Below are 27,789 nucleotides of genomic sequence, written 5' to 3'. Positions count from 1 at the left end.
ACTTTTGCATAATTCATAACACAAGGAGGATAGTCACGCAAATAATCATGCGAAGTCACTTTTATTAGATCTTGTCAGAGAAACTTAAAATGGCATAATTATGATGAAGATCCATTTTAAAACTGTTATAATGAGGAGATGAATATTCCCGAGATGCTAAACTTTACTAGAACATTTTCAGAAATAAATACATAAAAACCCCTGAATTGACTGATTTCTTATTAGAATTAAAAAAAGTGAAACCGTTCTTAACTATTATTCTTAGATCCTGCATTTACATGTTTTTTTTTTTCTTAGAAACATTGACAAGTAATCATTTATATTATAGTGACAACTTTATCAAAGTGCTACGACTTAAAAAAGTTCAAAAACACAAAATTTCCAATGGCCTATAAATCAACCTTTCACAAACATATGAGCCCCCTTAATAGATGTCATTAAAAATTCGCCATTTTCCTTAAAAGTATATTAATAAAAAAAGTGTGCAATATGAATGTAAAAAAATGTGGAGCCAGCTAGTGAATTTGGAATTGTCACCAACCAAAAGAGTAATGTACATAAATGTGCAAAGCAAAGAAAACATTTATTAAATAGCTCAGATTAGTTTTGGAAATCTACACCAATGTCACTGTATCCTTTTTTTCTTTTTTTCAAAGGTGCACACTATCAAGTATAGTTCTGGATACAAAAAAGAAAATCCAGGAAAGACGGGGCAGGTTTATCAGTTGTTGTAGTCTGTTCCCTCTAAGTGATCGGGGATAGGCAGACCACTCAGGATTGTTAGGCATCTGTTCCAAACATTGAACACAGGGCAGACTGGCTGAGCAAAGTCAATGTCAAACGTATACAAGTGCTGAGAACCAACAGCGTCATAAAAAGACAGAGATCCAGAATCATAGTCCAACAACACCCCGAGACGCCGCAGGTGGGGTGAGGGCTCGATGGGAATCTCTTTACTGTTGTGACGCACCACCCATGAGTTGTTGCAGCGAGACATTACCCAGGAGGCTGAGTTTTTGCCGACCCACTCGTGTTTCGGTGCTGACTTGTACGCAATTCCTACTGCAAACCTGCGTAACCAATGAGAGGAAATCATTACACTTCATAAATACAGGTTTAGTAGTAACATTCTAAATCTGAAACATCATTCACGCTTACATAAAAACAATACATCTACAGACTTAAGCAGAAATGAGAGCAGACATTCTAACTGTAGCAATGTATGGAAATATTTAGCAAATTTCATGGAAATCTATCCACTACCTAGCGAGCCTATCTTTGTTTAGTCTTGAGTCCAGCCAACCAGGAGTCTGTCACTGAACTACCTGTGAGCCATGCTACGAACTTAAATGTTTTTACCATGTGCTTCCCCCAATCAGAGCCTCCCAGTAATGGCGGCCACTGTCTATGTAGACATTTCCAGTGACACCGTAGCTGCTGTGGCTGGAGAAGCGGTCCTGACTATGGCTCTTCTTGGACGATGTCTCATCCCTCTCTACTGTCAGGTTGTCATGGGACACCCTCAGCTTCCGGTGAGCAGACTTTGGTTCCAGTTTGAATGGCTGACCTTACAATTTAAAAAGAGTATTAATTACAATTGTCAAGTATTAATAATTATTTAGTAACACAAGCATTTCTGAACAGCTGCTGACGTACTGTTTGTCTTGAGCTTCCCTGGTTCACTGCTGCGGGTTCCAGCCTGGTTTATTGCTTTCACTATGAAAATGTACTTGGTGCCACACTGGAGTCCGTGCACCGTGTAATGATTTTGCTTGATGTTTGGTACTATCATCCAGCTATCAGCAGATTTACACAAACCTATAGACAAAGCACAAAGCAATTCACCATGAGAATTATTACTAAGTTTAAACTAAGGAGTGAGACAACACAACAACATGAACTCTTTCAATCTAAGGCTGCTATTTTTAATTCATCAAGTATAGTTGCACTGCTGCTCAAGGGTGCTCGAGCGCTGAGGCAGATAAGAATAAATGCTTGATCGAGCATGTTGTGGCTAATTAGGGCGATCAATTCGAGCAGTCTGCTCTTTATTTCAACCCCGAGATAATATCCAGCTTACGATGTGCATCTGGATGTAAATCCAGTCTGACTGTTATTTTCCTTTCCCCTCTGAGATGCAGCAAAAATTACAGTGCATTTTGGAAACATCTCATTACCCACGAGAGCCAGGACAACGCTCTCCACTCCTGCAGCTAAAACACAATATTATGTTTGGATATTGTAGCATACCCCCTCGAACTATTTGAAAATCTTTCTCAGAAATCCTTTTCAAATCCCACCACTATCGTGTTTTCCACCCCAAACATTTGACCGTGGTTCCTTTAGAAAACAACATATGGACTTACTGACAACATTAGATTGGCTGGTGAAGATGGCATACTGTAGCTCGTATGATACAACAGAGAATTCATCATCTGATGTCCAGTGAACCGTGATCGTGTCATATGAAGCTGTACAGAGTTCCTCGCGGATTACTGGTGGATTTGGCGCTGCAAACACAAAACAAAAGGTAAATGTTGCCCAGAGAAAATAATGAAAGCGGAGTTGATTTCATTCTGCACACAACATCAAAATAACAAACAGAGACCAGTGATGGATAAACAGCACCAGCCCTTTGTGTGTATGCACGTGTGTGTTTGTGCGAGTGTCTGCATGTGTCCTTTATTCTGACAAGTGTAATTAATCTATATTGGAGTTCCTCCAGCTATTACAGCTACAGCCCCCATGCTGAGTTAAATTCACAGTGCACAACAGGAGCCGTGCATAAACAATCAAACCTGTTTCATTCAGCAGCAAAAAAACTATTGCTGTAAATTATATGAGCTTTTTAGTTTTCTGCCACTCCTTCACAATCACATAGTTTAAATATGAACTCACCGCTGTTATGCTTGCTGAAGCCTGTAATTTTATAAATCCATAATTCACGGATAAGCTGTGGTTCATTTTAAGTGCATCTTTCAATAAAGGAAGCCGGCAAGTTGTATGAAAAAGAAAGTTTTGGGGAAACTGATCAGGCGGTACTAAACAAGCAAAAAGATTATAGTAATTTACATGGAGGATTCATTTCAAACAATTAAATGTTCTGTGCTTAACATGCGTGGCCCGACTCACCTGTGAGGTAATCTAAGCTTTCTAGCATTTTCTTCTCCCTTGTGAAGTCCAAAGCAAAAGTATCAAATGTGTCATTCAGGTTAATTTCTGGTAACAGGATTTGGGAGGATGCTGTTGCCATAGACACTCTGGTACGAAGAAAATATTAACATTAATATGTGGCGACAGTTTTACACACAGTTTCTATTGTTTGTTCCCGTGTCTGCCTTTCGCTGGTGTCTCACCTCTCACAGATACTTTTAGCTGTCTGAAGAAAGCGAGCGTGGTCTGTCTCCTTGAGGGTTTGGTCAGCCTGGGTGATGAGCGAGGAGGACCTCTCAATGCACTGCTTGCAGCCGGCTATCTGCTGGGCTAGCTTCCTCAGCCTCACAGACTGGGCAGAAAATAGGATATGCAGACAGATGAATAGCTTAGTAAACTACCAACCGATGCATGACCTATGAGACGGCAACTTATCCAATGTAAAATTGGGTTTCACTTTGCCAATAAGGAAATCCTGCTGGGGAGAAAAAAAAAAGTCTGATTTTTCAGTAGTGTCATAGTCACAAGAGTCTGTCTTACAACCTGTTTTATAAGCAACACTTGCATAAGAGGGGTATTCATGAGACATCCTACACAGTATTGTCATAGAAACCAGACCCTTCTAACCCCCCTCTGTGGCTCAATGGCTTAGTGGCTGAAAGCAACCTCACAACCTGTGTCATGAGCCACGAGGTGTGGAAGGAAAGAGGCCCCCTCCAGAGTGGACCACCACAGGAAGCAAGGCTGATCTTAGTCTGACACTGAACATGGCACAGCATGCTCCCGCTTCTCTAAGGCGGACAGGGGAAAAGGAAGGGAAACCATTCAAGAGACATAACACATCCATATTAAAATTATGGACACCCGCTCCTGATACTGAGCACAAAACAAAGCAATAAACTCTCGTCAGTATAAGTGGCCATCAATATGTTGAAACACAGGTCCACACTGCAGAAGAGAACTGCAATTTGTTTTCTCTTTAGAATCCAAAGTCAGCTTTTCTTTTAACTATTCTATATTGTATTCTATAACCTTAACATAGCCAAGTAAATTGTTTTTGTGCCTAAATCTACCTTAACAGTTAAAAATATATTTGCTTGTTGCCCTATAATTGTTCACATTTACAGGATAGCAAGCAATTACATTTTAGTTCTTGAAGCATGTGTCTGTTTGCCACATATGTTTTTTGTTCTTTCCCTGAAGATTCTTCTCAGTCCATTGCTAAAACAGCCCCACTGTTAGGCAGCTTGACTGAATACTCAATAAGATGTGAAGCAGGAAACAGTAAACATCACGGTAATGTGTGCTACTTTTTACTATTTGTATATTTTTGATAAAAGCTGCTTTTGAAAAGCCAGTGGTGATTGTTGGGGGGCGGGTGAGAGAAGCTACCCGCTGAGAACAACACATTTTCAAGGCCTGCCTTCTGTTTGCATTTACATGGCTAATAGGAACTCTGAAGGGACTTAATAGCTGACCAGTGGTGGCTACAGCACCATCCACGCTTTCTGTGTTCCTTTACTTTCACTTTCCCATAATCCTGTTTTAGAGTTTTCTTTATTTTTTCTCTACATTGCAACACAGTGTGAGTTTCAATAAGCCAAACACTTCACAGACTGCTCATTTCTCCATGCATTGCAAATTTTTTAGACTGTAAAAAATTGTTGCTTGCATAGCTGATGTTTAACTAATGTTCACTTTTTTTTTTTGTTTGGTTTGTTTTATTGATGTCCACGGTTCCTCTTGGCAGGAAAAGTCCCTGCTACTTACAAAGAAAACACTTCTGAGAACTATCATGGTCTCCAGAAACCGGAAAAAATGCCATCCTTCCTCCATGAATTATTAGAACTATACAAATGTTTATGCTGCCTGGAAATCAAACTATGTATCAAGACCTGCTTTTATGTAGTGTAACGTGTGTCCGGGTGGAGCCAAATGACACATTTAGAGAACTAACATCAGTACAGATTACAAAGCAGCATATGTCTGCCCACATTAGCTAACACTGGCCACCATAATCTTCTAGTCAAATCAGAGGCCTACAATGTGAAACCCTGATTTTGGCTTATCCAGGTAACTTCAGGGTTACCATGGGTTTGCTTTATGATAAAGGCAGTTCACATTTTTGCCTCTGGAGCAGGTTATATTGAAGATTAGAGATCAGCAGGCATGAAATCATTGCCTACTGACCAATCAGTTCCCTGGAAGATAGTATCACCATTCCTGGAAGATCCCTGGGACATCATTACTACAGTAAATTATAGTGTTTTTAATACTAAACTACTGTACAGTGCTTTTTCAATTACAATGCTTTTCCTACTGCTGATTTGTATTAGACAATACATATATGTTTAACTCTTCATATATTTTTTTTATCTTCCTTTGTAGACGTTGCATTACATCACTGATGTGTCCTTCATGCGTTACATACTCTCCCTTTGAGCAGTAGACGTGTGAAGAGTCTTTTTTTTTACCCATCATCTGTCATTTGTTATTGCTGTATTCTAATAAGAACAGCAACCTCGGGTGAAGAAGCAAGGTTATCAGCATGGACAAGGTGATAAACAAACAAACAAAAGCTATCGAGATACAAAGTGTGATAAACGGTACCTTGCCCTCCTTTATCTTGGTAGCTATGATTTGTCTTCGCTGCTGTATGATATTAATCAGCAGGTCACACTCTTCCTGCAGCTTGTTTTCTTGTCGCGATGCATTTACCTAGACAAAACAGGGGTACAGGTAACATACATTAGAGCAGAGTTGCAATCAGCTGTCCTTGTTTACACACACACACACACACACACACACACACACACACACACACACATATTAATTTAAAGCACAGTCATTTTGAGATAACTGACATAATGCAGTATCTTAATCCTTTATTTGAAAGGCTTTTCAATGAATCACATGCTATTTACTTTATACATATTTATTTATATCTAGACATAAATAAATTCATATTTAGCTTACACATGCTGTTAAAATACCAAATTTGCAGTCATTTAACAATAATTGTTGAGCTTGTGAGTAATGAGCGCTCAGTCTTGTTGACATGATACAATTCCACATTTGGATACAGTAATTCATCACGGTGTTAATAATTTAATGAGTTGTTGCCCACGGATTGCCGGGAAAGCTAAAACCCCCAACCTGAAAGGAACAGACAAATAACCTCACCTCCACATGTTGGCAGGTTTGGATAAGTTTGCCCATCAGACTTTCCAACTCACTGGTCCTCTTGATTAGATTGCTGAGGTTGGAATCCAAGGCTTGCTGCAAAACAAAATTGAAAGGGAACATTTCATTATACACTGCCTCCCCAATCAAACTGTAAACAGCTGAATAAATCCTGGAAGAGAGTTAGGTGAATAGGAACATAAGGACCATATCAAGTGTAATGAGCACGTGAGAGGACACACAAGGTTGCCCCTGGATATGAGTGGCCAGATTTGGGATCTGATCAGTGTGAGCAGCCCCCCCCCCCCAAGTCCTAGCTTTGTGCCAAAGATCCCATCATACTGCCCACTGAGGCCATGAAGCTAAGCAGAGCATCTGCCAGTAATTTGGACAACTGAACCCAGGGTGTGCTAATCACCAAGTCAGATCAAAGGGTGATGTTTCGAACTTAAGCTCTTACTATAATCGGGCAGCATGATGATGGTGTCCTGTGACATTACAGAACGTCTAATATTATAAGCATTATTCACAGGAAGTAAAAGATTAATGCATGATTATATTAAAAGGATTTGAATTCAAACAAAACTGTGGTCTTGCAAAACCAAAAGCAGATGGGTGGAGAAGGTTGTAACTTCAAATTTGGCTGACAGATTTAGACTGCAAACTGAGGATACTGCACACCCATGCTGTAGCCACTTGTCAATTACAGTGTGTTCATGATCTCTATTTTATTCCAAATTGGACCATAATTTACAAATTTACCATGATGCTGTAATGGATATGACTGGAAATTAGTGCTTCAAAACCATAAACTCATCTCGGAAATGTTTACTGAGGTCATAAATCAAGTAATAAGTTATTTTCCTCATATACTTCATGCAGCCTAACTGTGTCTCGCTGGCCATTAGGGAAAAAAAGCAGTTAAAAGTACTTCTATACTAGGGTCATATAAAAAAACTGACACCAGACATTAAAATAAAATTAAAACCCTGAATTTTGGGGTTCTGTTAGAAACCTACATTTTCAGCTAAATCAAATACAAACAGAACAACGTATTTGAATCTATCATTAAGTCTTCAGCAATACATGTAAATGCATCTGAAATTTTACAGTCAAAGAGTTACAAACTGCCTTTGAATTTCACTGTTTAGAACTATAGCACCTGGTTCCTAAAACAATGATTTAAAAGAAATTATTGTAGAGAACCATAAACACTAATCACAAAAATATAACTCTGACTAACATCCCTTTATTCAAAAGGAAAAAAAAAGAACCCACAAATACTTTGAGATGAGACCAAACAAGCACGAGAAGCCTGCAAAGATTTAAAGCAAATAGATGGTGGGAGAGGCTCTGTCATGTTGGTTCAGTCGCACATTGTGATTTCATAAGGTGTGTGAGTCACTGTACTAAAATAGCAGAGCCTCTGTTTTACTGCTCTTACAAAGATAATTTATTTATATGGAAAAGAAAATGTGATGAAAGCCTTTTCAGATGATCCGTTGCAGGTCCAGGTACGGCCGCTTTGAAACCTCCTAAGTGGTGTACGAAACATAAGATATTCAGCTGATGGTGAATACAGCCAAACGTATGACTGTTAAAAACCACAAAGTAAAATCACCTCAGTGAAAATTTTTGCTGTACAGGCATTTTCAGTTAAGCTAAAATAACTTCTCTTGCAGCGTGAATATTCTTCACATGTTTAGACAGCTCTGTCTAATGGAGGTCTCTTTCCTAAAATCATTTAAATCTGATGAGAGGAAAGAATAGTGGCTTCCTTTTGTATGGGAAAGCTTCTGGTTCCACACCTTTTCATTGGCTGGCCTCTCTTCCTTCCTCTTAGAGTCCTGAAAGGTCAACGTCAGGACTCAGACTTTTATCCTGTGTCAACATTAGAAATTTTATTCACTGTGCGACTCTTCATCCTGTGAGCAACACAAGCCGTGTTTTGCAGTACTTTGCTGGAGAACACCGTAACTGTATTTGTACCATAGTGTGTGTGGTAACTCTTTTGTATACATACATGTGTATAATCTTTGCTGTATTTAAGTAAATGAATCAAAAATAATGCAATTGTAATAAGTTATCAACTTATACTTACATTTATTAATCACTTTTATATGAGCTTGTAAGTAGAATACATTTTATGCTTTTCATTGTTCACTTTAGTCTTGCCTTGGAATATTTCCAGAAAAAGCAGGTCAGCTGCCTCTACATCTTAACAGGCTCCATTCATGTGGCAATATGAAATCTTGAATGCTGTTTTTGATTGTTCTTGTTTTAGTTTTAAACCACCTCTTCTCTGCCAAATGTCAAATCAATGCGTACTGCTCCAAGCAACCGAGTCTGCTATGCCTGCGACCAGCCAACCACACCAAAGTGAGTGACCACGCTGGCGAACAAGAATGCCTCACAGTGCTGGATATTGCTAAAAATTCAACAATGGTTTCCTTCTAAAATGAGAAACGGGCTTTGACACTAAACAGAATAAAGCTTTTTCACCAGCTGTGAAAGTGCTTTCTAAATCAAAATGCAATGGACTTGAACTAGTTTTACTGAAGACATCAAATGTAGTAAGTTAGTAATTAATACAGTCATATTTATGTTTGAACAGGTTAACTAGTAGTCTTTATTCTATAACCTTTCAAAAAGAACCTTTCCAACACTGATTGTAATGATGCAGATTTTTTTTCCTCACAAAAAATACCACATTAAATATCAGTTGTTTTGATTTTTATAGAACTTTAAAAGTACCCACATACTGTGTGTGACCGAGCTGTTCTAGTATAAGTTCTCTGATGACAATGTTTGGAAATTTATATCACGAGAACATGCGAGGCGTACGTCAAAGTCAAGAGGTGAAACTAATACCTGCGGAATACATGAGTGTGATCTCTTTTTAATTAGGCTCACACAAGGTCATAACAGTGAAATGAAGAAAATTTAACTTATCCATTTCCTACTATCACTGAAAATAAATATTTCAGCGCTGTGGTTGAGTATCCCACCGTCACCTCGTTATAGAGTAGTCCTGGGTCTTAATTTCATTTCCTTCTCTTGTTTTCCGCGTGTTTACATGGGTTTCTTCCCACGGTTTTAATCTAGCTGGTTTGATCAGCTCAAGCTTTACAACGTCTGCATGACTGTTTCGTATGTTTACATATAAGCTCTGTGATTATCTGGCAAAAAAGGGGGTTTTCCTTAATGCTTTTGCTTTTCCTATGACTTTAATAGGAATGCAGCAATATAAGAAAATGGATGGATATATAAGATTTATAATTATTTAACTGGGATCATGTCACATAAATGAGGCTGAAACACAGACACGCACACAAAGACACACATGTGTGCCTTTACAAGTCACAGTATCCCTTTGTCTGGGAATTTGCGAGAAATGTGAGGCACTGTGGCTGTAAACATGTGCTTGAAAAAAGCCAACAACTATCAACAAGCTCAGCTGCATGCCACCTGGGTCCTGTCTTATGCCATGAGAAAAAACTATTTCTCTCTTTGTTGAAAATTGTCGTTTCCTCTTTCACTTGGGCTAACAATGCAACTAACAGTGCATGTGCATCGAGGAAAAAAAAAAGAGTAAACACATGAAATAGTAAAATATGAGATACGGCGATAGGATACTGAAAAAGGTAATTGGTTAATGTTTTTCAAGAGAGAAAACAGATCTTTGCTTATAAAAGTCTGCAAGAGGATGAAAATGATTCGGTTCGCCTTAATTCACCCACAATCCTAATGTCTGCAAACATCTGCAGGATTTTATTCTCATTAAAAGGGAAGTAACAATGTCACAGCACACATTAACTACTTCGTGAAATAATTAAAACACACCAGGCTCACAATGCTGAGTGCTTTAACTCTAGCATTAATAACCATCCAGGCCATATTGCCATGCCTCATTACTTCATGTTATGCAGACCAGCTGCAACTAGCGTTTCACTTTCATTTCACTGGTCTTGATTTGGTAATCGATCCCTTCAAAAGTTACATTCAGGTCCAGGCAGATCTACGTAGTAAATCTGCCCCGAATGTGTAATTAAAGAAATGATGCTGATCACCTGCTCTGCCTCCTGGAACGAATGATCACGCCCCACACAGAGAAAGCGGCCGGTAGATTTCTGCACAATGACAGCACGATCAAACAAAGGAGAGAGGTTAAGGCTGGTCCTATCTTCCCAATATGTTGCAAAAAGATTGTTTATATCCCACTTCCACTGTGACCAAGCATTGTGAAAGAAAGGAATGGGGACAAAAAAGGGTTTCAGTGCTGCGTGTGATACATAAAACTATCCTTTTGTGAGTCATGCATTAAGGGAGTGTTTTGTGAAAAGAATAAGGGTGCTCTTTTTTTGTCATGCAGCCTATGCCATGCAGACAAACTTTAAGGTGAACTTTAACTGAACTGAAAAGCTTTTTGCAGCCGAGTTTAAGGCTTTCCCAAATTAAAACAGTAAATGTTTGATGTTCCCTTGAGTATGGTAACTTTCTTTTTTGTGTTAAAGTTCCATGGAACAACTGGCTTGTAGTGGACGATAAAATCATCCTGTTGAGTTTGCGAGTTACTTTATACACCTACCTAAGCTATTTTTTTTTATGATAGAAGCTTATTTGTGAAGAAAAGCCAAACCGCCCTTTTATACTCCAGCAAACAGCATCTTATGTCTTATTCATGTCGGTCCATCTACTGACAATGAGCAGTACTACCTAAAAGTGTGAAAGCAGTCTCTGACTGGCCAAGTGGAAAACAGCTTCAAAGTAAACACATTATCGCTAAGCGTAATTTAGAGAGGAAGTCATTTCGTACGATTATTTATTTCACAATGCCGAATAAAGGAACTTTTATAGTGTTTGCTAATTTGCTACAGAAAAACTCAACTCTAAACTTGCTTCACAAAAACACCCCTCTATCTCTCTTACTAGAACTGCGAAGTATTATTGCTCTTATTGTTGTGAATCATCTGTATTTTTTCAAGTAGCAAATCCATCATGGAGTACTTTCTTATTGACTGTCTGTTTCAGATAAACGACTTAAAAAATAAATCGATGAGATTTAGTTTCACATGCCTGTAATCAATACTCTTAATTTATCTCTGTGTGTTTGTCCGTTGCCAAAATCGAGCTGTGCAAAAAGCCCACTTAAGTTTATCATAATGTGGAAATTCAATATTTTCATTATCAGCTTGCCAACCTGTCATGCTGAGAAGCTGAAAGAGGTTTTTGAAAAATTCAGAAACCGTCTCTCAATTATGTGCTGGTAACATTAGTGGAAAATCTGTTCTCACTGTGTCCTAAATCCCCGAGCTTCTCTAAAATTATTTCTTACCTTGAGTTTGTCATATCGGTCACTGAGGGCTGCTACTTGGTGGTCTCGGTGTCGGCCAACTAGCTTACACAATGCGCAGATCAGCTGCTCATCCGTCACACAGTACATGTTGACCTTCTCGTCCTCGTGCTCCAGACACATAAGCCCTCGTAGATGTGAGTCCAGCAAGGGCTCGATTAGACGGTGGCCCGTGAAAGGCTTTTTGTTTGGATGGGTGGCCTTGAGACACTCCTCGCAGTATGACACCTCGCAGGTGACGCAAGTCTTCACCGCATCCTGTGGAGGGTCCTGCTCGCAGAACTGACACTGGACCCGTTTGCAGGGGGACGTCATGGCTGTGCTGTCAGGGACGGCTCGCTCACGCCGAGTCTCGTTAGGAGAGTTGGGTCCACTTAAAGAGGCTTTCTGGTAGCGGTCGATGATATTCTGCAGAGTGACGTTGCGTTTGAGTCCCTCTAAGCCCCTCTGGTTGAGGGTGATGACATAGCGACAGGTGGGGCACTGAAAGGCGCTGATGGACTGAATTGGCTCGCTGGGGGTGCAGTGGGAGACCAGGATTCGGTGGGCGCAATTGAAACAAAGACTGTGAGCGCAGGGTAACAGCAGTGGGTCCTCGAAAAGCTCCAGACAGATTGGGCAGGTCAACTCAGACTCCAGCGTTTCCATTTTCAAGCAAAACAAAGCGGGATGTTCAGCGAAATCCAGGGAAGCTGATCAGCTATCTGTAAAGATGACACGAAAATAAATCAGGAAATGCTAGCAGCAGCGACAAAGGTTAAAAAAATGATAGACTGTTGCTTATTAGTTTCTATCAAGTTATTTTTCTGAGATTAACTGATAGAGAAACAATAGTTAGCTGGAGTCCTAATGTCCACAATCAAATCCAAAATATTCTTTGGAAGAAACAATAAAAAACACATTACGCATACCCGATCTAATTACCAGTATTTATGATAATAAAAACAAAGTTATTCATCTCTACTTGAGTTTCAGTCGATTTCTGGTGCATGCTGAATGTAAAAAAACATTAATATTTTATTACATAAATATTTGTAAGTGATATCTGATTATGGGAATGAAGAATACTGGAAAAATAAAACAAGCCATCTGGAGAATACTCGGGCAAAAACACGTGTTTGCACATAATACATAAACATGTATCAGCTTTCAGTTTGGTCTGTGTGGCTCAACTGAGAACTTAAAGAATGCAGCAGCAGCTCCTTTTAATTTGGCACAGGAATAGTCTAGCCTGTCTATACTGTAGCCCGTAGGCCAGCAGGCCAGTGAGGACTGACAACTCAGCCAAGCAGAAGTGTATTGGCCTGCTTGCTGATGGCTGGGGCTACACACCATCACAGACACTAAGCCTTTGTTCCCGGCCAGTCGGACACCCCAGCTGCGAGTGGACACACTGTGCTCACAGCGTCTTTCTAAGTGAACTCTCTACCTCCACTCATTATGTGTGAAGAAGGCAAAAGCTCATTATCAGGACAGTCGGGCACAAGTAGCCTTTTGAAGTTATGAGGATACATCAATTACCTATGAGCTACAAACCTGGGTTTGTTCTTTCTATTCTATTCAAATCTTCGCAGACATTCAGTGATCCCACTGTACTGCACAAGAAAAGAAGCAATTGTTGCACTTGTCTCTTGTGACTCTGATGCATCTGCGGGCCTTTGTTTCAGTGCTATTTTGTTCTTTAAAGGCAAAGCAGCAAATGTAGGTGCCTAGAAATTGAGAATCAAGGGATACCGCTCCATTGTCCAAACCCCTCTGGTGTGAACAAAATATGCTCTCAGGAACAAATATTATTTAATAACAATACTATATTATGTTAACTTTACAGATGATATGAAGTCATTTTTGCATTGTACTAAAGCAAATAAACCTCTACAGGGTAACAACATGATAGTAAAACATGGTAAAAAAAACAACTTCTTGTTCAAAATTGCATCCACTTGTTAGATTTTCCGCAGCAAGAGAAAAGACAAAATCACACATTATATATATTTTTTAGCAAAGCAACTGGATAAACATAATGCTTTTGCGAGTTGTTATTTTCAATAGGATGCCCTAAATACAAACTAAATAAAGGGCTTTGTGTGACAAACACAAAGCAAAAAGACACTTATCCTCTGATGTCATCGCTTATGGTATAAAATATCCACACATTATAAAAAGCTTGTAAAACAACACTGTGGCAAAGAGCCCTTGCAAAGTGCATTACAGCCCCAAGTACATTACGCACTCCTGAAAGTGCTCCCATTCATACACAGTTTACTTTACCCACCGATGGATTTCGCCCCACTTTGTACTGCCGAGACATTTTTGCTGAAGGAGAACTTCTGACTCGAATCATGAAAATATGTTTATACCACAAAATGCACCAGTCATTAACTCCAGCATGCTTGTAGAGATATGCATCCAGGTGGCACAAGTTTTCAGAGCCCCATAAGTCCTGCAGCAGAGCTGTCATTAAGCAAGTGATTGAGCAAGAGGTAGCAAGCACAACAGGAAAAGTTGCCCGACAATTCCAGGAAAGCCAGCTCCACCTACAGCTGGAGCTCAGGCCAGTACTGGAAGAAGAGTGAGAGAGAGAGAGAGAGAGAGAGAGAGCGGGCAACAGTGAGAGAGAGAGAGGGAGAAAGAGAGAGTGCGCGTGTAAGAGAGCGAGAGTCAAAATCAGCAAATAAGCAGAGACACAGTATCATGTAGAGCCCTAGCTCACATCCTCACAGGCAGGTCAGTGTCCCCTCAGCCCTGCCCATTCAGAAATTCTAAGCGTTCGGATCAGTTTCAGGTTCCCTTGTGTGACTGTACCTCTGCTTCAAGCAGCACAATGCTGAGGTACTTGGCAATTCCACCGGGGATGCAAAAAGAAAGGCTGAAGACACAAACTCAGATGAGAAGGAGCCCGGGAGGCAGCGGGACTCATCTGTGATGTGGGACAGAGGTTTGGGATTCCCGCAGCATCCAGCCAAGAAAATTATGTGGAATCGCTGGTTTACCATCTATCAGAGTCTGTTATCCCTCCTCTCTGAGGCCATTGTTATTTAATATGCAACAAATCTGATGCAATGGATTTTTACGGGCTGCAAAATAACTGTAAAGTCGCTCAGCAAAAAAATGCTGAGGCACCAAGAATCTGCCATACAATTACAAATAAAGACTGGCACTTTCTAACATTATGTGCTACATTCCAGTCTGTACCAGCTGGCCCTCATGTGGGAATCACTGAGGTACCATCTGCTTACCATGTGCCTCTATTTCCAGACACACCCCTGCTGCGCTCCATTTGAATTCTTCTGTCAATCAAAAGAGTCCCCAGGGTGACTTTTCTCTCTGAGAGACAGGTACACTATAACTATTAAAGGCATGCTACAGTTCGTACAAAGGACTGGGTAGAAGTTACATTGCTTGCGAGATACATATTGGAATGTCACTGGTATTCCCAGGGAATTTGGTGTCTATCATAAGATCACACAGAGAATTGATCAGTTTGAATAAACAGCTCTTAGGGAAACCAGGAGAAAAATGTACATTGATGACTGAAAAGATTCAAAGTTAAGTTTAAAAATAACCTCTTTTTTGGCTATTTACCAAAGTATTCACAAGTGTAGGGCAAAATTCTGATTTCTGTTCCCATTTAATGAGAAAAAGGGGAACAGTCAAATGCTGGTACTTACTGTCTGTCTATGGGGCATTGTAATATTGCCTACATAAAATTTCATTACCTTTTGGGACAGGCTGTATTAGGCTTTATCACATATCCACACCAATTGGAACATGCATTAATAATGACAGACATTGTATTGATATAATATTGCTATGGGAGTATTCTGGTGTTATGAAGTTACATACTTTGAGACCATAAAGCATTAAATATGAAAAAGTTCAATTCTCTCAACAATAATGGTTAAATAAGATGAGACCTTAATTTTGGAGAGCAATACGACCGTATAATCAGAATACTACATAAAACCTTGTACAAAAACATCTGACTCTATACATTACTTTAACAGCTATGTTTGACAAACTGATTGCTTTTGGATGAGTGCAGCATTTTCAGCTGACAGTTTCTCTTCATACTCTATACTGAGAAAGATGCTTAGGGTATGGTATCCAAAGAATCACAGGTATGGGAAATAACAAATTAAATGTGTGATTGTCTTTAAACTGGAGTACTAAGTGAACATGTGTAATTTTATTTGATTAGGAAGTCGCCTAATGGGTCACTAAGAGATGAAACAATTACAAAGTCTCAGATATGAAGGCAATTTCCTGTTCAAGTACTGCCTAATCCCTTTGGTTATGGTCTTTTATCGCCCTTAATGATAGCTCTGAACCCTGTATTCGGAGCCTGAAAGAGTGTGATTGCTCTTTGTCTTCCTTCCTGGGGCACACACCTAACATATTTATCTGTAATCCTGTCTTCACTGCATAGCTGTGACCAATGTGTGGCCTGTTGCTGCTCCCTGAAGCAGCCAGCTCAGCAGCGGCCCACTCTGGTCTAATATGATTTACAGCTGCAGCAGCACAAATCAGCTGATTAGACTGACAAATCTACCTGATGTGCAGCTGAACACATTACTGAGATTAGCTTAATGGGAACTGGCCCTGACCAAGGGCTACAAATGCGGTTATTTAAATGATTACGGAGGACAAGTTAATTACAAATCTAAATATTTCGGCAACTGAATTCAAAACGCATCTGTCAAGCACAACTGCACGGAGAAGAATAACAGCGTTATAAGTTTTGGTGTTGTGGTTGTGCAAACAAAGCTTTAGCTGGAAACCAGCTCCAATTAATGTTAGCAATGGCATTCTCACAGCGTAAGAAATGGAAACGGAGGTGTAGAGGTCAGCTGAAATATGTTCATTCTTCCTGCCTGTCACTTCTCTGCATGTTTACTGACACAGGTCATCCCGGTCAACATCAGAAGTTGCACCAAACTCTCATTTCCTCTCGGCGGCTTGGCAGGTGGCATCAGCGGGGAAACACTGTATCCTTTCCACCACCACAGGAACTTTAGAAAATGTGACTTTCCAAGTATGCAGCTGTGGTTTTGTGACTCAAACGTCCACACAGAAGAAATGTCTCCTTCACCTCGGATCTATCTCAATCTGCACGTTTTTACTGAAATCATAAATAATGTTTAGACCTGCTCTTGTTTACCGTCTGTCCCCTGTGCGAGGACAAGCAGTTTGCAGACGTCATTCAACAAGAACGAGTCTAACTGTTGTGGAAAACATTCAAAGAGCGACATCGTGTGGCTGATTTGTGAACTACAGCAAGCACAGTGTCCGGTCTGACGTTAAAATTAAATGGTGACCTATAAATTCCCACCAAAATAAAAAAATAACTGCAATCTTAAGAAACGTGTAAAAAATGAATAGTTCCCAAAGCGTCCACCACTTGCAGCTCCTTCTCCTAAACTCTAATTATTATACATTATAAAAAGACCTCGTGAGTTACCATGGTGACAGCTTGATATCTATTTGTCACACTAGTGATCAGAGGCAGTGCTCTGGTGGGAAGATGTCTAACATTCCTCCTCAAGTGAATGAGATAAGTTACTTATTAACAGGGGCAACCACAGACTCAAATGCAATAACTCAGCTTCACTCTTCATTAGCTCTGCTTTGTTTTTATGTATGCAGGGCTGATGCAAATGGGATCACGCATGCACGCACAAACACGCACACACACATATATATACATATATATAGAGATAGATTTTGCAGAGGGAAAATGTCTGTATCCTTTATCTTATCAGCTCCGTAAATGGTATTTTGTAGGTCACGAGGCCACAAGATTGTGGTTGAAAGAGTGGCTTTATCTTCCTCAGTGCTGCAGTTGATCTCTAAGTCTGAGCAAGGGTTGGAAAAAAGGGAAGTGGGAGGAGAGAGAGAGAGAGAGAGGGAGGGAGAAATGAAAATAAGGCTAAAAGATATATTATTTCAGGCAGAGGCCATGTAAAAGTGTGTGTTTTAGGAAATGCTACACTGAATTGCTGCTTTAACACTGGAAATCGACTTTGTCTGCTCCCACTCTCTTTGACGCTTTTTAATTACAAAATCCCCCTTGGCCCTCCAAGTTAGTCATCTTATTCCACAAGTTCTACCCACACTTCATAACATGAAGGAATCTGTGAGCACCACGAGGCCAAACCACTTCAGCTCTTGCACAGATCCTTGCCTACAGGCTTAGAAACATATGACTCATTGTTTTGGTAGAAAAATACAGAGGCACAGAAACACAGTGAACAGAGCTAAGAATGACCCTCTGACTTACCTGCCACATGATTACAGCAATAAACAAGCAGAAGGAAAGAGCCACGTTTAAAGTCAGTCAGTGTTGATAGTTAGGCTCTACCAAGCTGATCCACTGCAGCGGTCTGAACTTTAAGCAAAGTCACTCGCCCCCTGAATCTCTGTGAGTTTCTGACACTAACTCTTTCCTCCTAGCCTACTGAAAAAACAGCAGGAAGATCAAAACTTACCACCCTTTTCTCTTCCCTCACTGAGAACTGCACCTATCCCATCTACAAGTAGTGGGCTGCAAATTGTTGAGATAGCCAATCATAAGAAAGGGGCAGGCCTTTCACTGGTTTGGTCTGTCTCTCGGAACTGTTAGAGCATAGGGTGTTACCATAACTCTGGAAAGAGGTTTGCTGTCATCCTCCAATGGATTTTTTCCCCCAAATAGCTGAGCTGCATGCCACAAAAACAACATGCACTGCATTAATAAACAGATTCATTTCAGATTCATTGCATGTTTCGTACGATGAGATTTGCATATAATATAAACCAAAATTTGCAATGCTTTATAGTTAACCCTGCTAAAATTAGTCTAGAATAATGCAGCTAGAAGTATGCTTCATGCCTAAGTCACGGTTCAATGGAGCCAAATGGAATAGTGCCTCATGAAACACAGTAATCAATTATTAATCAACTGTTCAGAAAGTACAAGAGCGACACTTTGCAAATGCTATCATGGCTAAGCAGAGGTATATTAATAGACTGTCAGTCATTTATGCCATATAACTAATCAGAATTGCTGTCTTCATTATCTCAATGCTGATGAATAACATTGCTCAAGGTAGGAAGGTTACTTTACGTTAGCTTGGAAAACGCTCAGAAGAAAGCAATAACACCTTTTTTTCTTTCTTACTCTTCTTGTGAACACATTCACTGAAATGGAAACACACAGGAATGTAATGTGGCTGCGACAGCTGACTTAGATATTGTTGAAAGTTTTCTCAGACTGTTGGCATCTGTTCACCAGTCTCACAGAAACGCTTCCAACGCAAACATGTGCTGGCTGACAGGATTGGCATCCAAATAGTGAGACTGATAACATCAAGTTTGATCCGTTTATTAGCTTACTGAATTCGATCTTACTTTTGAGGCAGGGCATTACCTGCAACAACCTTGTCAACAACATAAGGTCAGAGTGGTTTTTGTTCTTCTTTTTTTCAATGGCATCCATATAAAGCAGACGTTTATGTTGTGGGGTTAAACCACAATATATAAGGCATGGCTTGGTTTGGATTAACTTTAAGCTAAAACCCCGGAGGAGGAGCAGCGAGATCTTATTTTTCAGTATAAAAAAGGATCAAAAGAAACGTAGGGGAATGCCAAAAAACATAGATTCTTATATATGTTAACTCAAATAATGAGTTGAAATGCATCATAACTGCAGCTGCAGTTAGGTCAGCACCATGTGCAGTGTGGAAGCATGCAATAAAGTGCAAAAATATTTAACTGAGCACCACAGAAAAATTCACTGGGCCATAAAATCACCATTGATGTTTGTTTACATTTTTATATCTACATTTCAAACATGCAGACAAAAAAAATATGCAGAATACCGTATTTAATTTAGCACACTAAAACTCCCTCAAAGCCAAACTCCAAAGTCTAAAAGAAACCTAAACAGCTTTTAAAGTGTCATCCACTGGAAATACAGATCACGCCTTACCTCGCTGTCTGTTACTCAGTCAAGCACACAGTTCACAGCCAGGGTGACAGATGAATACAGAAATAAAGCCCAGGAAGGGATTTTTCTCAAAACACCGGCTTTCCTCAGAAGCCTCCCTTCAGCTCCCACTTTCTGTCTGGGTTCTGCTGCTTCATCTGTCTCACTGCTATCTCTGAAATTCTCTTCACACAGCCTCTTTTCTCTAATCCTCTATAAAAGAAGCCGAAACTGCTCCAAATGGTTCAACCAGGCGCTGACTTCTCAGGCTTTTCCCTCTTTGTATTATTTTGTTGGCTGGGATCATTAACTTAGTCCCATGAGAACACAAGGAGGTAAATAAGCCCCCTCCTTCCTGTGGGAGGCTGTCAATCACAAATGATGATGAGGCAGTGAAGGGGGTGCTTTTCGCCAACAGGGAAGAACTCCTGATTGGTCACCAGGGAACGGAGGTGCTCTGCATGACAAATGAGAGCTCTGGGATAGATTGAATTGTGAAGATGCTCAGCGAAGTTTACATGCTCTTTTATAATAGACCTTTTGCGTCTTATTCATTCACCTGTCAAAAGAATGTAAAGCCATGGTAATGAATAATGAAAGAGGGCAGCAAATGTCTATTTAATGCAGCTGAATTCAGGAAAATGTAATTTATGTTGTAAACGGCTAACTACTGTCAACACAAATAATCCCAGGATCTTTAAATGACTCTTTGGTACAGTCTGGACACTCAGCGGGGGGACTGCGAGGCAAGTATAAAGCTTCCGTTGCCATGACAGTGTGGCAAGAGCAACGGTGCATCTTGGCGCTCCAGCCAAATGCCACTCTAATCTTTTCACTGGCAAACCTTCAGCTCTCTCTTCACAGCTTGTTTGTTTCTCAGTCAAGCCTACTGCTGTCTGTCACTGTCCAGTTCCTTCCAGCAACCCATGCCAATCTAAAGTCTGCAACGTTTTGTAAGGAGCAAAAATGTGTAAAGACGCTGTTAGCGAGACAACAATACCTGAGAGAGGTCGCTCTCCTCCCGGTGACCATGACTAAATTGAGAAACAAAAGGCAAATTAAGCGGGGTGACTCCTATGGCCATGTAACTAACATACTAATGGATGTGAAACTTCACAGGACAAATCAATTTAATACATAAAAAACAACCAAGCGGCATATAAAGATGAAGCTAATAGGACTGTCACAAAAACCTAGTGGCATTTTAAGGCCAGCTCCCAAACCAAAGAGCAGAAATAAACACATTTATGGCATCATTTTTAAATAATTCACTTTATGGCTTAAAATTAATGGCAGGGCTGTTCTGGGTGGTACAGCGAGCTAGTACCAATAAGGCTGCTAGCTCGCTGTTAAGCTTTACCTGCGCTAATGTGAGTCACTGAGCTTCTTCTGGACTTCTTGTTGCTGTTGGACAAATAATTTGTCCTGGGAGCAGAAAACAATAATAATGCTAAAGTTAAGTCTGGGTGCAAAACACAGCAAAGGTTGATATTCCTCACATCAGTCCTTAGATGCACACGATAATAATGCTTAATAATTTCCAACAGCAAGAAAATCAACAGGAAAGTGCTATTGCTCTGAGTACTATATATATATCCACAAATTGTCTGCAGAATAATTAGTTCACTACTTGCTCTCATATTGAGAATCATATTAGGGCAGTAAAAGGCAATAAAACTCAGGACATTAGAGTCATCCTGACATTTGCGGCCAGTGCTTTTTAAAGATGAAAATGACTTGCTACTTCAGGGTCAGTCTAAAGTCACGCCCTATTCTGAACTGTAATAAACGCGAAGTGGAAAAATGTCTGTTTCTGTTTTACTCATCCCATAAATATAAAACTTGTCTGGGCTGTGGTTTTAACAACTGTCCCCACCTCACCCACTGAAAACCCAATCTGATCCTTGTTAACACACAAATTCTCAGGGGCTTTCAAGTCCAGCAAATTGATCCATGTTTATTTTGGTATCTTCTTGTTACTTACACTCAAAAAAATAACTCTTTGAATGAACATAAAAAAATCATGAAAAGAATTTCCACGTAATTAAATTGCTTTATTTTAGCATTATGCAATTCTGTTATTCCAACTTAATGTACTTGAGTTGGACTAACTTGATTAATTAATGATGAATCAACTGTTTTACTACAGTTGTGTCCAACTTATTTTAATTGATTTGATCCAACCCATGCAAATTACGTTAGTGCAACAAAACATGCTTATTTGTAATAGAAATCCATTTATTAATCCATTTATTTTAAGTTCATTTAAAGAGTTATTTTTTTGGAGTGTTCAACAAAGTCTAGAGTCTGGTTAACATAAAATGTTAATGGATTTATAATAACTTGCACTCCATCCATCATGTTATCTTTACCAGGGTTGCAGTGAGGCTGGGACCTATCCCAAATGTGATAGGGTGGGAGTCAGAATACTGGACGGGTCACCAGTCTATCACAGAGAGACAGACAACCATTTGCCCTCATGTTCACAGATATTTTAAAAACACCAATTAACTTAACCCTAATTACTGCATGACTTTAACTGTGGCAGGAAACCAGAGTACCCAGAGAGAACCCACTGCAAACTTGGCCAGATTGCAGATTTGAACCCAAGACCTTCTTGCTGCAAGGCAACAGTGATAACCACTGTGCCACCGAGCTTTCAATCTAGACTTCAACAAAATAGGGAAACTATGATTACAAGGCTTTATATAGAATTTTAAAAACCACAATAAATAGCTGAGGCATATACGTAGTGTATGTATGGTTGTCTGTCTCTTCTAACCCCAGTGATTTTCCTGTGGTTTGAACTCTTGTGTGATCTTGTGAATTTTGTGAATCCAGGCAACTAACCACTCTTACTAGATTGTATCATGTCATCTCAACAAGAATAAATTAGGTTGCTGGATTTCATGCAGATCCTACATGATTTAATTACGTTCACCACAGAAACATGAAATTACTTTGTTCACATTACAAGTTTGAATTTTGTAAATTTAACAACCACCCAATTTCATTTTTTTGAGTGTAGTAGCTCTGCTTTCCACTAAAAGCAGATATAATAAACGGTATAAATCCAAATATTTACCACGGATTATGTCATAATGCATCAACATGACTGAAATATAAACTGGCAGTTTCATTCTATCAAGCTGATATCAAATTGGACTGCAGATGTTTGAGGAGTAACAGAAGCAATTTTGTTTGTTAATGCATTTGTATATATGACCTTTTGTGGACTGTTTTCTTAGTGTAATCTTACTAGAATTAAGAAAGGTCATATTATAGCGCCCATATATTTCCTTATCAATAAATAACAGCATGGCTGGAAGAATTATTTAAACAAATGAATATTCATCCTCACTAAATAAGGCCATTTACAGCCTGAAGCAGTTCTCTTGATGATGGCTGGCACGTCAAGCTCTATAAATTAGGGGGGGGGGGAAGACCTGAAAAGGGCTAGAAATACCCTCCTGAAAAAGCAGATAAGAAGTTAGAAAAAAATAGGCTGTGAAATTGAATGTTACATAAACTTTGATGAGGGAAAAAGACAGGATCTATCCAAGTGAACAAATGAGCAGACGTTTTTAAACTGCATCATCATCATATGTTTCATCTTGGTGTTTAGTCTTTCCCAAGTTCAAACCTCTTTCATACCTAACATAGAAATTCTTAAATATACATTAAACAGAGAATAACATTTAAGGTGACATTTTGGAACTAGAGGACAGGCACCATATGCTCCAAACAATGATCTGACAATGATGAGAAATGCTCACTAAAGCATCAGGACTAATTAAAGAGTCAGGGTATTTCATTAGCAGCCAAACAGTAACAAGTAAATCTGACTTACATGGTATAGCAGAATAATCTTCAAAAACGCAGAAGTAAGATGCAACTCCCACTGACAGCTCAGCTCTGTTTTTCAGCAGCACATGGGAAATTAAACAAAACATACAGTAGCATCCTGGCTAGTCTCTTTCCACACTCCCTCCCTCATTGGTAAAGCTCTCTACCCTACCCCAACCCCAGCCGTATGCTCATGCAAGCGTAAAACATGTCCAGGAAGCGTCACTTCCACTGGGCTATTTCATGGATACTGTCTCCATTAATGCCTGGGCCCACCAACCCCTCCCCTATTCCGGGGTTGAGCTCTTGCCCCTGGCACCCCACCCTCTCAGCAATGAGACAAAGAGGTAACAAATGGAGAGACAAAGGGGGGTCCACAAACCTAGGGGGACCACATTTTGATGAGTTTCTAACTAAGCAGCCAGGCCTTGAACAGATGGGATCAGTCTCCAGGGCTATCCTGCATGGCTGGCTTTAATACACAGCTATATACATCCTCGCAATTGTTAAGGTCTGCTCACTAAATGGCATGCATCACCTCATAGAGCACATGCAAGTGAAAGGCAACACAAAGGAGAATATCTTTACAATGTTATGTTTACCATTAAGCCTTCAGAAATGACGGTAATTAAAGTCTGAATGTACATGCCCAATTGAGTTAGTGTGTGCTTTGGCATCCAGATTGTCCTTTTGAGTGCAAACAGTGATCTAAGCAGCAATAATTATTTTCCTAACTAGGACAGTCCAAAACACTTCTCATTTTGCCAATAAACAATAAGATGAAAGCGTAGACTGCCCCCGCCATGGCAAAGGTTCAACACTTTAATTACTTTCATCCCCAAGGCATGATGCCCACAACAAAGCAACACACAATCAATCCAAACATCAACCAAATGAACAAGCCCGTAAGTACCAGGCCAATTAACACTCACTGCAGTTTATCTTCAGCTTTCAACAGAGGTGTTATTTTGTGCAATTTAAGCTGGTATCTCAAAGAAAATCTGCACGTCTTCATTTGTGTAGGAGGGTTACGGATATAAACTGTAGAAGATCCAGCATCTACGTACGCACATTCACTGTGCTTTATGATAGACTAGCAGAACGTATAGAGCCGCTGTGGGCAGTGACCTAGAAATGATTTTTGTCCTCTCAGTTTTCTGCGGCTTCGCTGATGCTACGTTCAGTTATGCCAGCAACAGAATCAATTTTCAGCCCTGTTCTGCTCTCTACTATAGTGTATCAAACGAATACATGCTGTGATCCTAAGTGGTGGGACTGAATTTATTATAAAATATTGACATAAACAGGCATATTTTAAGGGATTCCCTACAGAGTATGTCTGTTTAGTGCTTTTAAAGCAACGTTTTTAAGACACTCTGTTAATGTTTGAATAGTAATAACCTTATTCGGCACGTATAAAGCGTATATTTACTACACTCCACCCTGAAATGATGAGCATGAAGTTTTGAAAATTATGACAAGGGATCAAAAGAAAAAAGTGGAAGAACAAAGGAAACGTTCATATATCATTTACAAAGGAAACTACTTATAGTGCATGGTTCAAAGCCTAGTGTGTCTGGTGCTTTCTCATTGAATTGAAACACTGAGGATTTTTTTTGCCCCCTTTTTTTTGGAAAAGTATGGTCATGTTTTATGTTTAGTCCACACCACAGCCCCAAGGCCTGAAAGTCGTGGCTTGTATTTTATTTTTTATTTTTCCTGACAAAAATGTATCTTTCTGAAAGAGTGCATGGTGAACGCCTGCTACATTCTTGCTGCTTGGAGGAATCCGTAATTGCTTCCAGCTTCTGAGGGACCCACTAAAACTAGTGTCACGTCTTTATCATTATACTCTCACTGACAACACTGGAGTTATCTTATCAAAGATAGTGAAGCATTGAGCTAAATACCCCCACAAACACAAGGGGCAGCAATTAAAGACAGTACTTATCCAACACAGGAAGGAATAAAAGTGTACTGTCTACTCTCCAGTGAAGAGGTTTAACACTTATCTGTTCTCCAGTTCTCCGTTAGAGAAACAAAGACACAGTGCCACTGTGCTCAAACATCCTACGCCAGGATATGCTTGAGGAGCTCTGAACATCTGTTTTGGTGCACTGTGTTCATGCGTTCATAGAGACTGTTGGAGCCAAAAGCAGAAGTGCAGCTGTTGGGATCTGGGTCAGCTGCGTCTGAGCTGAGCGATGTTTTCAACACACTATCTTTAAATTAAATTTTGACACTACCGTCGCCGTTTCATTTAGCACTGACCATGATAACCGCCGTCGTGTAGAGAACGTACACATAACAGTCTGTCACTGAGGTGTTACTGCTTCGCTGTATATGTTGGCTTGGTGCGGCCCTGCAAAAAACCTTCACTTACACTCCATCTACATGTCAACAAAACATTCCTTCGAGAGAGTTTAGGACACATTACTGAACCCTGGCCTGTGAAGCACATTCTTCAAGGTTTTAAACTGGATGAACATTTGCAGAAGTATCACTGATAGAGGGATATGCTTCAGCTGCACAGTGCGGTGAGTCCAAACACATGCATGCGCACACATTACAATCACACGGGCCCCATTTCCCCACAAGACCCCATTCCCATTTACAGTTATTGGCTCTGACAATGAGAGTGACCTAGCATCAGCTCTCGCTCTGTCACAACAACGAGGCGCAGAGAATTCACAGCTGATGGAGTTGGCACTGCTGAGCTGATGGAGACTGCTTTGTTTATCATTTGGAGTGAGGACTGACAAAATAGAGCTATATAATGAAGGCGAAAGGGAGTTTTAAAACATATATTAAAATCAGCAGACATCCAAAGCACTCAGGGGAATAATAATACATTCAAGCTATCTTCTTCTGTGTCTTTATAATATGATTATTATTCAATACCTCAGGCACAAAAGATTAATGTTCAAAAATAGTTCGGTCGCTTAAAACTGTAGCAAGCAGGGTGTTTCAGAGAAAAAACAGATCCAGATGCTTGCATGTAGGAAAGTACTAAAATCCTAAATGAATTCACCAGAGTTCCCTATCCGCAGTTATTTGGCACAATTGCACATTCTGGTCTGTCTGAAACAACATGGCATTGCTTCAGTTCCCACCAAAATAAAAGTTAGAGGGAGGGAAATGCCTCTCGTGATCCAGGAAAAATACACAAAACTGCACAAAACCTTAGCACCACGTTTCTTCCTGTGAATAGCAAAAGATTTATTTATTATTTATTTTTTGCCAGCTGAATAATTTACCAACAGTTGTTTTGTTCAGTTGTCAGCAGATTTGATACATGTGCACGCATGAGTGAACTTCATATTAAGACAACATATCTGGCCTCCCTCCCTTTTAAATTAACTTTTATGTTGAGAAGCACAAACAACCCACACTTTTAGTGTCTTACGTCTTCTTCTTATGCAAACCTGTTTGTGCAATCCTGTGCATCCATGCGTGTATTCTCCTTCACTGTGCAGACTGCAGTGTGTCAGTTTCTTATGCAGACTATAGCAGATTCCAAGGAACAGCTGAAGAAATTGCCAGAAACCTTTTACGAAAGGATAAAGGCCCCAACTTTCACCCTTAGCACAGTGCTAGTCAGTTTCCCTGCTGTTCAGTTTGAAGTGATTAGCACTGGTCATGCAATTAAAAAACAAAAAACAAAATCTAAAGTCAAGACTCAGCACTAATTAAAGTCGCTCGATCCAGTCCCACTAAATGTTTCTTTAACAGATCTTACCTGCTTCCCCATGGCTGCAGTGGTATGTGTCTCTGTCTGGTGAATAAATATTAGGCTAAAACTGAGTGTTACTGTCAGGCAGCTGGTACTTCCCCTGAGGTAAAACAGGAGACAGAAGGCTGAAGGTGTTCTGTCTGCATGTATACTCCCCTTCATTTGGGGTGTGTACCTACACATACCTCACTGACACTCACTCTGTTTCTCATCTGCTGTACAGGTTTGCACAGGAGCACGGAAAGCTCCTGAGAAGAAACTTAACCCTTTGATGAGTTGGCATTAAAGACACTGATTATCTTGAAAATCCAACCTAACCCAAAAGCTTGTGGACTCTATTCTTGGTCCATCATGGTAGTGGCAATGATATTAATGGCCATTAATGAGTAGCATTCCAGCTTTCAAAAACAGAGTGTAAAGGGTGACCAGATATATAGTCTAAATAATAGTCTAAATAATAATAATAATAATAATAATAATAATAATAATAATAATAATAATAATAATAAATTTTATTTATGAGCGCCTTTCAAGACACCCAAGGACACTTTACAATAG

General features: G+C 39.8%; 1 protein-coding gene across 6 annotated transcripts; it reads right to left on the bottom strand.

Annotated features, from left to right (window-relative positions):
* Positions 1–45: 45 nt before the first annotated feature.
* On the bottom strand, positions 46–27,337 carry mid1 (midline 1). 6 transcript variants are annotated; one of them, XM_035906827.2, is made up of 11 exons: positions 27,238–27,337; positions 11,672–12,393; positions 10,407–10,466; positions 6,337–6,432; positions 5,764–5,871; positions 3,357–3,505; positions 3,133–3,260; positions 2,367–2,510; positions 1,657–1,818; positions 1,360–1,567; positions 46–1,070 (listed from the first exon to the last, which is right to left on the bottom strand). In XM_035906827.2, the coding sequence occupies exons 2-11, from the start codon at positions 12,335–12,337 to the stop codon at positions 722–724; spliced, it is 2,070 nt and encodes a 689-aa protein (XP_035762720.2). In that variant the 5' UTR covers positions 12,338–12,393; positions 27,238–27,337; the 3' UTR covers positions 46–721. The 6 variants fall into 6 exon arrangements, with proteins under 6 accessions (XP_035762720.2, XP_035762717.2, XP_035762716.2 ...); XM_035906824.2 differs by lacking the exon at positions 27,238–27,337 and adding an exon at positions 23,503–23,639; XM_035906823.2 differs by lacking the exon at positions 27,238–27,337 and adding an exon at positions 19,656–19,882.
* Positions 27,338–27,789: the final 452 nt, after the last annotated feature.

The sequence above is a fragment of the Neolamprologus brichardi genome, chromosome 16 (assembly GCF_056152115.1).
Source record: "Neolamprologus brichardi isolate AB-2024 chromosome 16, ASM5615211v1, whole genome shotgun sequence".
NCBI classification, from domain to species: Eukaryota; Metazoa; Chordata; class Actinopteri; order Cichliformes; family Cichlidae; genus Neolamprologus; species Neolamprologus brichardi.
The sequence above is the reverse complement of the archived record's forward strand: the minus strand, read 5'-3'. Positions and strand labels throughout refer to the sequence as shown.